Source organism: Varanus komodoensis, unplaced genomic scaffold (assembly GCF_004798865.1).
Source record: "Varanus komodoensis strain SLA01 unplaced genomic scaffold, ASM479886v1 scaffold84, whole genome shotgun sequence".
Classification (NCBI taxonomy): Eukaryota; Metazoa; Chordata; class Lepidosauria; order Squamata; family Varanidae; genus Varanus; species Varanus komodoensis.
The window spans coordinates 1,305,286-1,318,670 of record NW_025336531.1 but is presented as its reverse complement, the minus strand read 5'-3'; the positions used below and the strand labels follow the sequence as shown (position 1 = coordinate 1,318,670).

General features: G+C 47.6%; 1 protein-coding gene across 6 annotated transcripts in view; it reads left to right on the top strand.

Annotated features, from left to right (window-relative positions):
* The window catches only part of RPTOR (regulatory associated protein of MTOR complex 1), a 405,549-nt gene that overhangs the window by 294,480 nt on the left and 97,684 nt on the right, over positions 1–13,385 (top strand). For all 6 annotated transcript variants that reach the window (XR_006417225.1, XM_044456423.1, XM_044456421.1 and 3 more), the window contains exons 15-17: positions 3,701–3,766; positions 3,946–4,137; positions 4,935–5,075. Coding sequence is in view for 5 of the 6 variants with exons in the window: in XM_044456423.1 (XP_044312358.1) it covers positions 3,701–3,766; positions 3,946–4,137; positions 4,935–5,075 (399 nt within the window). In the remaining variant the exon portion in view is untranslated. The remainder of the gene's footprint in view (positions 1–3,700; positions 3,767–3,945; positions 4,138–4,934; positions 5,076–13,385) is intronic.

Below are 13,385 nucleotides of genomic sequence, written 5' to 3'. Positions count from 1 at the left end.
CTGAGCCACAGTCAGCTCCTGGTCTTGTTTTTACTGACTGTATAGAGCTTCTCCATCTTTGGCTGCAGAGCATAGTCAGTCTGATTTCTGTGTTGACCATATGGTGATGGCCAATTCTGGGAACAGTTGATGGCAAAAGAAGAAGGGGACGGCAGAGAATGAGGTGGCTAGATGGAGTCACTGAAGCAGTTGGTGTGAGCCTAAGTGGACCCCGGGGGATGGTGGAGGACAGGAAGGCCTGGAGGAATGTTGTCCATGGGGTCGCGATGGGTCGGACATGACTTCGCGACTAATAACAACAACAACTGCTTTTCCTACTCTTTTATTGACTATGAAGGTTACTCCATTCCTTCTGAGGAATTCATGTCCACAGTAGTATACCTGATGGTCATATGAAATAAATTAACCTATTCCTGTCCATTTTAGTTTGCTGATTCCTAAGATGTCAATGTTCAGTCTTGTCATCTCAGGTTTGACCACATCCAGCTTACCTTGATTCATAAATCTTACATTCCAGGTTCTATGAAATAATGTTCTTTACAGCATCAGACTTTCCTTTCACCACCAGATACATCCACAACTGAGTGTCCTTTCGGCTTTGATCCAGTCGCTTCATTCTTTCTGGCACTACTAGTACTAGCCCTTTGCTCTTCCCCAGTAGCACACTGGATACCTTTCGACCTGAGGGGCTCATCTTCCAGTGTCATATATTTTATCTCTATGCTTCTGTCCATGGGGTTATCATGGCAAGGATACTGGAGTGGGTTGCCATTTCCTTCTCCAGTGGATCACGTTTTGTGAGAGCTCTCTGCTATGACCTGACCATCTTGGGTGCCCCTGCACGGCATAGCTCATAGCTTCATTGTGCTACACAAGCCCCTTCGCCATGACAAGGCAGTGATCCATGAAGGGGATTCATTGTGTTACCAAGGCCAGAACCATAGAGTTGCTAGGCAAGACACAAGAGAGTGTCATTGACAGATGCTATTTGATGCAACTATCAGAGGCAGCCCTACTCCTCTCATCCTTCCGTTTTAAAGATTTTTGAGGCAGGAGAGGGTGACCAGCTAGTCAGCTCTGGGAAAAGAGCAGCATTGTTCAGCTGATTCCCCCACTATGAACCAGCTGCCACATGAGCAGGAGTGGCAAGAATTCACTGAGCAGTGGTGTCCATTTGGGATTTGCACACTGCAGCAGATTACCCCATACTGCTTCCTCACTCATGACAGAAAAGTTCCTTGTGCTACTCCTTGCAAGCCAGTGGCAGGGGGAAAATTCCACTGAGCAACATTGTAGGGAGGGGCAGCATTGCTGAATTGATTCCCTCTCTACCCCTTCTGCACACAACAAAGCAAATCTCCCATGCACAAACAAGCCAACAGCAGGGTGAGAAGCAATTGGGCAGTGGTGGTTGAGGACTATGCACTACGGTGGGTTCCCTTGTGCAATGCTCTGACATGAGCAGTACAGCAAGAAGCAGCTGGGTGGTAGTAGTGGTGCTTGGTTGAGGGATTCCCTGCCACTCCCCTTTCTTGCTCTGGCTTGCCTGAGTGGCATCCCCAACCCACCAATGAACCAGCAGCAGGAGCAAGAAGCAGCTAGGGAGCAGCAGGGGAATCTGCTGTGGAGTACAGCCCCAAGTTGAACATCACCACTCAGCTGCTTCTTACCCTGATAGCAATGCACAGAAGGGGCAGATGATCCCCCCCCCCCCGCTTTGCTTCAGCATTGATCAGACACCCCTCTCCTGGTTGACCTCTCTGGACTCAGAAGTAAGGGTGCCTGACCAGTTCCTTGTCCTCTTTGTTGTGCTTCAGGGCATGAGCTCTGTTTGTGCAGCAGAGACTGCTTAACAGCCATAGTGAGCTAAATGGTTGGCAAAGTCAGGAGTCTCCTGGGATACCCCCCAGAGAACTGAGAAGAAAGAAAATGGTGGACAGGAAGAGAGTTACTATGATGAGCCTGATCATCTTTCAAGCACATCTATGGAAGAAACCATACACTATGGAGACCATGCAGAATTGCTTGTTGTGACATGTGAACCCAGCTGTTATCCTCATGCTCTGGTTTTAGACTTCTTCAAGGTATCTGGTTGTTCACTACTGAGAATGGAATGGTGTGCTTCTGGTCTGAACTGATAGGTACATATTATGCTCTTGTGGCACTGTTCAGACCAGTGCAGTATACTGGATAAGCCATAAAGCAGGAATGAAGGATCTTAATTATTTTTGGTAACTGAAGTGTTTTGCACCCGCCCATTTTTCACTCTATAAGACGCACCTGACCATAAGATGCACCTAGTTTTTAGAGGAGGGATCCATGGAAAGCTTCCTGATAATCACAGGCACATTCCCCATCACTTCCCCATGGGCTTCATTAAAAGACGGGTTGCCATTTGAAAACACACACTGACCTGTGATTAACAGCTCTCACCTGCGCCGGAGGAGGGGGGTGGAGCAGGGCGTGCCAAGCGCATGCCGGCCAGGTGTGGTCTTCCCGGGCGGTGAGGGTGAGCAATCTGACTGTCTGTGCGGCCGGTGGGTTAAAGCCCGCGGCTCCTCCTCCTCTGCGGCAGGTCTGCCCGGGCGGTGGGGGTGAGCAGTCCATCTCCGTGTGGCTGGCGGGTTAAAGCCCCCGACTCCTCCTCCTCCGCACCGCTCCCCCTGAGCGGCACAGCTCTCAGCTGCGCTGGGGGGGCGGGCGGAGCAGCGCGTGCCGAGCGTGTGCCGGCCAGGTGGTGCCACATGGTGCAGGCGGGCCGGCAGCGTCCCGGGCATCGGGCATACACACATTCACTTTATAAGACGCACAGACATTTCCCTTTACTTTTGAGGGGGGAAAAAGTGCGTCATATAGAGCGAAAAATACAGTATTCAACATTGCATTCATCTTGTGCATGCAATCATCCTAAACCTAAATGGACTGAATGATTATTGTTGGGGCTTATATAACTACTTGTTCCATGCACAAAAGCAATTGTATAGACAAAGTATTTGTCTGTTGAGAAAAGTTCTTACAATAAGGATGCTGCTTTTTTTTCAATACACAGCAATTGCTTGCATGCATCCCTGGGGTATTGGTCTCTTCTCTACATTTTTTTCCAACTTGCACTTAAGGGGAAAATGTAACAAAGCACAAGATTATCTGCAGTCTCCCCATACAATATATGAAAGGTAATGGCCTTGGAAAATGTTTATAAAGTTCTTTAAATGTATCTGAAGCACAAGCCAACACTATTGTTAGGTATTTGACTCATTTGGAGGAAGGCAACAAAAATTCCCAGAAATTTTTTATAAAAAGATAGAAACACTAAGCAGACTTTTAATTTTCTCTGCCACATTACTATCTCTGTGTTATGTATTGGTAGACACTTTGCTTTCTTATTGCTGACATTGAACTTTAAAACAGCACTTCCAATCTCACATTGGAATCCACATTAAGCTGAATTATTTCATTTCCTGTCAAAGGGTAGCCATATCACCACTTGTGAAGGACTGGTTAATTTTCAAGGTCTGTTTTCATTCAAGTAATAAAATGTGGATGGTAAGTTTAGACTTCAGGTCCACCAGTGTAAAGGGAGGCACATTTTTACAGTGATGATGTTGCCTGTCCTTTAAAAATTTTATCCTGAAGCACATTTATTGTTTTCTCCAAGCTTCAAAAAGATTTAAAAGAAAACTGTTCTTTTGTGTATCTTAAGGCTGAACACAGGACAATGACAGCTTTCATCCTGGCAGTGATTGTCAACAACTACAATACAGGGCAGGTGAGTACAAGTGAGGAAGGAGGTGGCTGACTCCACATCTGACCCCATGGGCAAGCTTAAGTAAAAAAGGTGTGTGTTCCTGACCTAACCCATGCATCTCCTCACCCAACTACTACAACATATAAAATATATACTGGCAAGCAATTTATTTCGATGTCATGCCTTGTTCCTTGTTGTAGGAAGCCTGCCTTCAAGGGAACTTGATTTCTATTTGCCTGGAGCAGCTGAATGATCCTCACCCTCTTCTGCGCCAATGGGTGGCTATTTGCTTGGGGCGGATCTGGCAGAATTTTGACTCTGCAAGGTGGTGCGGCGTGAGAGACAGTGCCCATGAAAAGCTGTATAGCCTTCTGTCTGATGCCATCCCAGAGGTAAACTGCTAGGTTTTGAAATAGGTATCCACTAGAAAGAATGAAGCCACCTATATTTGGCTTAACTACCCAGAACAGTTTTACCATGCTATATGTCTGCCTAAAATAAATAGGTATACTTTCTTTTTGCAGAATAAGCACTCAACTTTTGAAAGCATTCAACTGATGCACAAGCACTTATGGAGACTTCAGCTAGATCTTAACTAGTAGGGCTGCAGTCTGATTAAAGAAATGTCACTTATTTAGCTGTATGAGTTTTAAATGAGTTATCCCATGATTAAATTTGTATAAGGATAAAAACAATGATTCCAAAGTGGTAATTTTATGTGAGAAGAAAAGGGGAAATCTCTCTTTCAAGACGCTGCTAATTACTTACAGTTTTTATACATACTTATATTATTATTCTTAAAGACAGTCTAAAATTCTGTTAACAAAATAAAATGGTTGTTAAGGTTGCTATCATCATCTTTTTAAAATGTTTTGCCCAATTAATCAGGAGCCCCATTTTAGTTAATGCAGATTCTTAAAATGTATTGTACTGACTGGTTAATCAATTAATCATTGCAGCCCTATTAACTAGCTTTCAACTTATATGTCTAGAGGCTACTGATTCTATGAAATACATGTGCCTCACATTTGCTTGCATTTATTCACTAGATGTAACCTTAATTTGGATGAAATTTCCAAATAATTGGAAGGTTGTCTCATGACATCTTTGGTGCATCTACACATGCATGTAACAAAGAGCGTGCTGAAAGGTTTTGGGAAAATACTGGTGAATTATGTTTCTCTTACAGGTTCGCTGTGCTGCAGTCTTTGCCCTTGGAACCTTTGTAGGCAATTCAGCTGAGCGGACTGATCATTCTACTACGATTGATCACAATGTTGCAATGATGCTGGCTCAGCTTATCAATGATGGAAGTCCCATGGTCCGAAAGGTAAAGCAAAGGAGCAGGAGGCTTAGGTGCTAGCGATTCCATGTTATTGCTAACAAGATTAGAGTTCAACTTCTTCGTTCTGTCTGCGCTGACTTTTAATAGTTCAATACAGCTGTTCCTAACTTTGATTCATTGGAAATGGGGAGAGTCTGTAGCTCATTGATAGATCATTACTGTGCTTTGCACATCTGTCCCTAGCGCACACTCTGGCATCTCCTAGCAGAGCTGGGACAAACAGCTGCCTAAGACCTTAGAGAGGCTCTGCCAGGCAAAGTAAGCAGCACAATTGGTCAATGAACAATGGATTTATTTATTTAAAACATTTTCATGGCATCTCTGGGTGGCTAACAATCAAACTATTAAAAACCATTATAAAAACAATAAAACAACAGCTATATATTAATAAATATAAAATCTAATATATAAATTACATCATTTTAAAATACAAATGGAGGTCAAGTGTCATATAATAAATATTAAAATGTTTTTTTAAAAGGTAGGTCTTCACCTGGTGCCAAAAGGAATACAAGGAAGGCTCCAGGCAAATCTCCTTATGGAGAGCATTCCAAATGTGAGGAGCAGCATCAGAAAAAGCCCTTTTCCTATCAGCCATCCCTCTTACTTTCCTAAGGGATGGCTCATGCAAGAGGGCCCCCTGCATTGATCTCAAAAGCTGGGTAGGCATATATGGGTGCAGGCGCTCCTTAAGAAAACCGGGGCCTAAGCCATTTAGGGCTGCTTTATATGTTAAAACAAGCACCTTGAACTGGGCTCAGGCAACTACTGGTAACCAGTGTAGTTCTTTTAATATAGGCTCTCTGGGAGTTCATGTCACTAACTGGGTGAGCCAATTCTGTACCAATTGTAATTGCTGGACCATCTTCAAGAGCAGCCCTATGTAGAGCACATTGCAATAATCTATTTTGGACGTTACCCATGTGTGGGTAACTATTTTTAGGCTGTGTCTTCAGGTAGGGGCGGAGTTGATAAATCCACCACAGCTGGAGGAAAGCATCCCTGGACACTGAATTCACCTGGTATTCCAGAGACAAACTTGGGTCCAGGAGTATCTCCAGACTATAGACCCTGTCCCCTCCAGATGGGGGAGTGTGACCCCATCTAGGACAGGGCAATGCTCCTCCAACCTGTCAGATTGGAGCACCTCAGCTTTGTCTGGATTGAGCCTCAGTTTGTTGACCCTCATCCAGTCCATTATCGAGCTCAGGACCCAGTTCAGGATGGTGACAGTCTTACCTGGATGAGATGTAAAAGAGAGGTAAAACTGAGTATCATCAGCAATATGCCCAGACCTCTGAATGAGCTCTCCCAGCAGCTTCATATAAATGCTAAAAAGCATGGGGACAGCATCAAGCCCTGCAGTACCCATGATGCAACTGCCACGGAGCAGAGCAGCTGTCCCTCAGCACTACCTTTTGGACCCAGTCAGCCAGGTAGGAGTGGAACTACTGCAAAGTGGTGCCTCCTACTCAGACCCCAGTCAACCTGTCCAGAAGGACACCATGGTTGATGGTGTTGAAGGCCACCAAGAGGTCAAGCAGGATCAACAGAGTCACACTCTCCCTGTCACTCTCCCTGCACAGGTCATCATACAGGGCAACTAAGGCTGTCTCCATTCCAAACCCAGGTCTAAAAGCCTGATTTAAATGGAGCCAGATAATCCATATCCTCTAAGAGTTCCTGAAGCTGTTTGGCTCCAACACCTTACCCAGGAAAGGGAGATTAGCAATGGGTTGATAGTTGTCACATATCCCTGGGTCCAGGCCTGGCCTTTTTAGGAGTATTGTCTCCTCTAATGGGGCAGAGACCACTTCTTCTCTTAACAGCCTCCTGGACCCAAGGCCAAACCCCCTCCACAAGGTGGCAAGGGTCATGTGGGCATGTGGTGAATCAGACAGAGCCAAGCACCTGGTCCACATCCTCAGATCTCAATAACCAAAACTCATCCAGTAATGGACCATCAGATGGAGCACTGGATACATTCAAAGCATTGCACAAACGGTAGAGTCAAGCTCTTGATAAATCCAGGTGATTTTTCCCTCAAAGCGCTGAGCAAATTTGTCACAACAAGCTGTTGAGGGCTCTGGGGTCTCATCCAGAGAACTGGATTGTAAGAGACCCCAAACCACTCGAAATAGCTCAGCTGGATGGCACTGTGAGGCAGCAATAGAGAAGGCAAAGAATCAGATTCTGTGTGAGGCAGCCTCATACATTCATATGATCTGTTCATACTATGCCTTAGCAACTTGTGCCAAGGTTCAGTTTTCCTGGAGTAGCACATGAAGATGTCAGAGACTTACAAAACAAGAGTTTAAATGGTCTGTAAATAGAGTCAAAGACAAAAGAAGAAAAGGAAAACCAAATAAGAGATTGATTGACTGCATAAAGGGAGCCACAGCCTTGAATATAGAATAGCTTAGCCGGGATGTCATGAATAGGACATTCTGGATGGTTTTCATTCATAAGGTCACCATAAAGTCAGAGATGATTTGATGGCACATAACAATAACAAATAGAGTCCATTATCTGTCTGTCTGTCTGTCTGTCTGTCTGTCTGTCTGTCTAATGTCTATACTGCCCCTCAGCCAAAGTTCTCTGGGTGGTTTATAAAAATCAAAGGAAACAGGCAATACAAATGCAATAAAACATCATGAAATCAAGAAAAAGTTTTAAACGGCTAAAAATAGACAATGGCTCCACTTTTCTCTCAGAGCTGGCAATCAGAGGAAGGCCCCGGAGTTTGAGTGTAGTGTCCAAGTAGACTGCAGTTGGGAAAGGCACTCTGAACAGGTATTGCAGTCCTAAACCATGCAAGACTGTGTAGGTTAAAACTAGCACCTTGAATTGGGACCAGAAGCATACAGGCAACCAATGCAAGCAGGCCCAAACCAGTTTTATGTGTTCAGATCTACAGGTTCTAGTTATTAATCTGGCTGCTACAGTCTGCACCAACTGCACCTTCTAAACTATATTCAAGGGCAGAGCCACGTAGAATGCAGCACTGCAGTAATCTAAGTTAGAGATTACCAGAGCATGGACTACTGAAGCGAGAATATCCCTATCCGACAGGGTCATAGCTGAGGTACTTGTCACAGCTCATAGGAGGCACTTTGAGCCATTGAGGCCACCTGAGCCTCAAGTGACAAGGATGGATCAAGGAGCATCCCCAAGCTATTAACTTGTTCCTTTATGGGGAGGGCAACACCATCTAGATCAGGTTGAACACCCTCCATCTGGTCAAAGGAGCAGAACACCAGCAGCATCTCAGTCTTGTCTGAACTGTGTTTCAATCTGTTAGCCCTCATCCAGTCCATTGTTGCAGCCAGGCACAGGTTTAGCACTTCCACAGCCTTACCTACTGACGATGAAAAGGAGACATAGAGTTGCTTGTCATTAGGATGCTGATAGCAATGCACTCCAAAATTCCAGATGATCCCACCCAGCGGCTTCAAGTAGATGTTAAATCGCATGAGGAAGAGAAGATGCTCCTGAGGAACTCCATGCTACAGAATCCATGGAGCTGAACAATATTCCTCAAGCACCACCTTCTGGACATGACTGTCCAAGGAGGAGCAGAAGCACTGCAATGCAGTACGCCCAGCTCAGACAGTCACCCCACAAGGGTACCATGGTCAGTGGTATTGAAAGAGGCCCAGCAGTCCCAACAGGTTTGCACTCCCTCTGTCTTTCCCAGCATAGGCTATCATACAAGATGACCAAGGCTGTTTCCATGCAAAGCCCAGGCCTGAACCTCAAATGAAAGGGATGCAGATAATAAGTCTCATCCAAGAGTGCCTGGAGCTGATTGGCAACCACCCTCTCGCCCTGGGTTAGGGTTGGGGTTACATGAAGGTTTCTTCAGAAGTGGTCTTACCACCACCATCTCTTTAAGCCAACATAGTACCACTCTCTCTCACAATCAGGCATTAATCACCTCCCTGGCCCAGCTGGTTGTTCCCTTCTCGGTGGCTTTATAAGCCAGGAGGGGCAATGATCCAGTGCAGAGGTGGTTGCACAAAGCTGGCTAAGCACCTTATCCACATCCTTGAGCCACCACCATTGTTGAATAACAAATGACAAAATCTTTGCATGGGCAAATAAGTAGTGTTATAACTGGTTCATATACTGAACTTGTAATGAGATTGCTGAACTGGTTTTAAACTGGGGATTCAGAAATTACCGCAAATATCAGTTTAAAAGCATGGAATGGTTATTGAACCTTCCACAGATTCGGAGGTAAGGATCTTAAAAGGTTACCTCAAAATCACTGTAAAATAGAAGTATTGTAAGTACTTTACCCTTCCTTGTCAGAAATTCCATAGGAATCCTTCAGACCAGGAGAAAATATTGAATGCCCATTTCTTGAAATATGATTCTAAAATGGATATTTGAAATGCTTTTTGTAATGTCAGTCAGGGAATAATTTAGGATTCCTAGCTGTCTCTTCCTTCAAAGGTGGTCTTCTTATTTCAGAATATGATAGTTATCCATCAGGTACTGCTACACAGAAAGAGCACAAATCAAATATACTACTTTTGAAATTCTGATCTGGCAGCATTAAGTCATAAACTAAAGTGTGGCATGTCTGCAAGTTGGCGTTCTATGAGGTAGTCTTTGAGAGATGCCTGAAGAGCAATATGAATCTTTTGTAGGGAGGGCAAGAGTCTGAGCTAAATCAGGCCCTTTGGACCATTTTAGGTGCTGCTGCTGATGAAGCAGACTTCCATACAAAAGTCAGCAGAACCAATGCTAGACCCTGCATAAAGCTTTGGTCACAATTTGGTTTTGGAAAGACAGACTGTATGTCTCATAAAATCATGTATTTTGCTTTTTTTTCTATAAAATGCTGATGAAAGGGTGTGGGATGAGGGATGTGTATGAATGATTGACAGATCCACTTAGGGCATGTATTTTACCTGTGCTTGGGAGATGGGAAGGGTGGAATCTTGAGATAAAGTTTCTTTCATCACCATGAGGCTTCACTATGAAAAAAGCCTTAAGCAAGTATCTATCATAGCTCCCTAGCACCTGTCCTGCGTATGCATGTGTGCGTATAAGGACCTGAGGTGCACCGCCAAGCCGGGGGCCAGCTGATGCCGCTCCCACAGCCACCGCTGGGCCACCCCGGGGACGGAGGACGCCAGGGCCACGCCAGGGCCGCCGTTGACGGTGCGGAGGAGGGCGCCACCATCTCGCCACCTGGCAGGTTTCCGCACCCCTCTCTGCTCCCCCCCCCCACCGGTGTCGGTGAGAGCAAAGCCGGATTGGGGCGGAGCGCGCGGGTGGGCGCCGGCTTAACCCGCTGGATGTGGCCTGGGGCCAGCGGCCAAAGGGTGACAGCCAAAGGGTGGTCGCTGCCGTTCGTGGCCATGTGGGGCTGGGCTGGCAAGGGGCTAGGTCGGTGGGTGGAATTTTGTATCGGGGGGGTAGATGGGGAGTTTTTTGCTTTTTTAAAGTTTTATTGTATTTTAATTTGTTTTTATGGAGTTGTCCCTGGCATGTCGACGGATGAGTTTCCTGGGGAGCGCGTGGGTGCCGCCATTGGGGTGGTTACGGGCAATGGATGCTACAGCGGTGGGGGCTTAACGTGTCCGCGTAGAAGAAGGAGGGACAGATGGCTGACATCTGTCCCTCCTTCTGGTTCTGCCCCCAGCCAGAGGGTTCCAGGTAGTCTTGTCAACCGCCCCTCGGGCCTGACGGTGCTGCTGCTTAATGCCATGTCGGTCCACAATAAACCTTCCCTCATCCATGACTTGATTGTGGATGAGGGGGCCGACCTGGCTTGCATAACGGAGACGTGGGCGGGAGGAGGGGGATGTCGCCCTCTCTCAAATGTGCCCGCCCGGGTATCTGGTTCAGCACCGTCCACGCCTGGAGGGGAGGGGGGTCGCTTTGGTTTACCGAGCCTCCATCTCCCTCACGGGGCTTCCAGTCCCTTCGAAACCAGGGCTGGAGTGCCTTTACTTGGTGTTAGGCGACCGAGACAGATTGGGGATTCTGTTGGTGTACCGTGCACCCTTCTGCCCAACAGTCTCCCTGCCTGAGCTGACGGAGATTGTCTCGGACCTGGTGTTGAGGACCCCCAGGATGGTGGTCCTGAGGGACTTCAATCTCCATGCCAAGACTGGTCTGACTGGGGCGGCTCAGGACTTCGTGGCCTCCATGACGGCCGTGGGGCTGTCTCAACATGTCACAGGCCCGACCCATGAACGTAGACACACTCTGGACCTGGTTTTCTGGACGCGGCAGGAGGAGGGTGGTCTGAGGGTGAGGAATTTATGTCTGACACCCCTGTCATGGTCAGATCACTTCGTGGTGAGGTTTGTGCTCACCACGAGAGCAACATCTCCCTCTGTAAGGGTGCGGACCCGATTGTGTGGGTCCGCCCCCAGAGCCGGATGGATCCGGACAGATTCCTGAAGGCCCTGGGGGAGTTTCCGGCTGACAAGACTGGTGCTGCTGTCGAGGCTCTGGTCAAACTATGGAATGGGGAGATGACTAGGGCTGTTGACACGATCGCTCCTAAGCGTCCTCTCCCGCCAGGCAGAGCCCACTCTTCCCCTTGGTATACATCTGAATTGCGGGCGATGAAGCAGGCTGGGAGATGGCTAGAGCATAGGTGGAGGAGATCACGGGATGAACCTGACCGAACACACTTAAGAGCCCATTATTGGGCCTATGCTGTGGCGGTGAGGGTGGCGAAAAAGAAATTCTTCTCCGTTTCCATTGCCTCCTCAAAATGCCGTCCGGCGGAGCTTTTTCGAGTGGTACAAGGGCTGGTCCGCCCTGGCCCTAAGAAAGATCTGGTTCCACCCTCGAAGGCCCGCTGTGACGACTTTGCCAAGCATTTCAGGGAGAAAATCGCTCAGATTCGTCTCGAGCTAGACTCTACTAGTGATTCAGAGGCTTCTGGGGAGATACCAATGTCGCCGTCTGGTCCAAAATTAATGGATGAATTTCAGTTATTGCGGCCTGATGATGTGGACAAGGTGCTTGGATGAGTACATCCCACCACTTGCCTATTGGACCCTTGCCCATCTTGGTTAATAAACAATGCCAAGCACGGGATTGGGACCTGGATCTTGGAAGTGGTTAACGCTTCTCTGAGGGAGGATCCGGTACCTGCCCCTTTAAAGGAGGCGGTAGTCCGACCGGTCCTGAAGAAAGTGTCACTGGATCCAGAGATGGCCACTAATTATAGACCAGTGGCCAACATCCCGTTTCTGGGCAAGGTGTTGGAGCAGGTGGTGGTGGGACAAGTCCAAGCACTCTTGGATGAAACTGATTATCTGGACCCATTTCAGTCCGGCTTCAGACCCGGGTACGGTACTGAATCTGCCTTGGTCACCCTGTACGATGACCTGTGCAGGGAGAAGGACAGGGGGAGTGTGTCCCTGTTGGTTCTTCTGGACCTCTCAGCGGCTTTCGATACCATCGACCATGGTATCCTTCTGGATAGGCTAGCAGGATTGGGGGTTGGAGGCACTGCTTTGCAGTGGTTCCGCTCCTATCTCAATGGCCGATTCCAGAAGGTGGTGCTGGGGGACTATGGCTCTGCACCATGGCAGCAATGCCATGGAGTACCTCAGGGATTCATTTTGTCCCCTTTGCTGTTTAACGTCTACATGAAACCGCTGGGAGAGGTCATCAGGAGGTGTGGGCTGCGGAATCATCAGTACGCTGATGATACACAGCTCTACCTCTCGTTTTCCACCAAACCAGGTGAGGTAATGGCTGTGCTGAACCGGTGCCTGGCCGAGGTAATGCGCTGGATGAGGGCCAATAAACTGAAGCTCAATCCAGACAAGACGGAGGTCCTGTTGGTTGGCGGATCAGGCTTCAGGGAGAGTGAATTGAACCTTGTCCTGAATGGGGTTGCACTCCCTCTTAGGGACAAGGTCCGCAGCCTGGGAGTGCTCCTCGACCCAGAGCTTTCCCTGGAAGCTCAGGTGACAGCGGTGGCGAGGAGTGCTTTCCTTCAGCTTCGGCTGATCCATTAGCTGCGCCCCTACCTGGAGTACGACTGCCTGGTGACAGTGACACACGCTTTGGTGACTTCCCGACTTGACTTCTGTAACGTGCTCTACGTGGGGCTACCCTTGAAGACAGTCCGGATACTTCAATTGGTTCAAAATAGAGCTGCCAGGCTGCTGACGGGGACTGGGCATTATGTTCACATGACTCCCATCCTCCGTCAGCTTCACTGGCTTCCCATTGAAGTCCGGGCCCAATTCAGGGTGTTGGTGATGACCTATAAAGCCCTTAACGGCTTGGGTCCTGGTTACCTAAAGG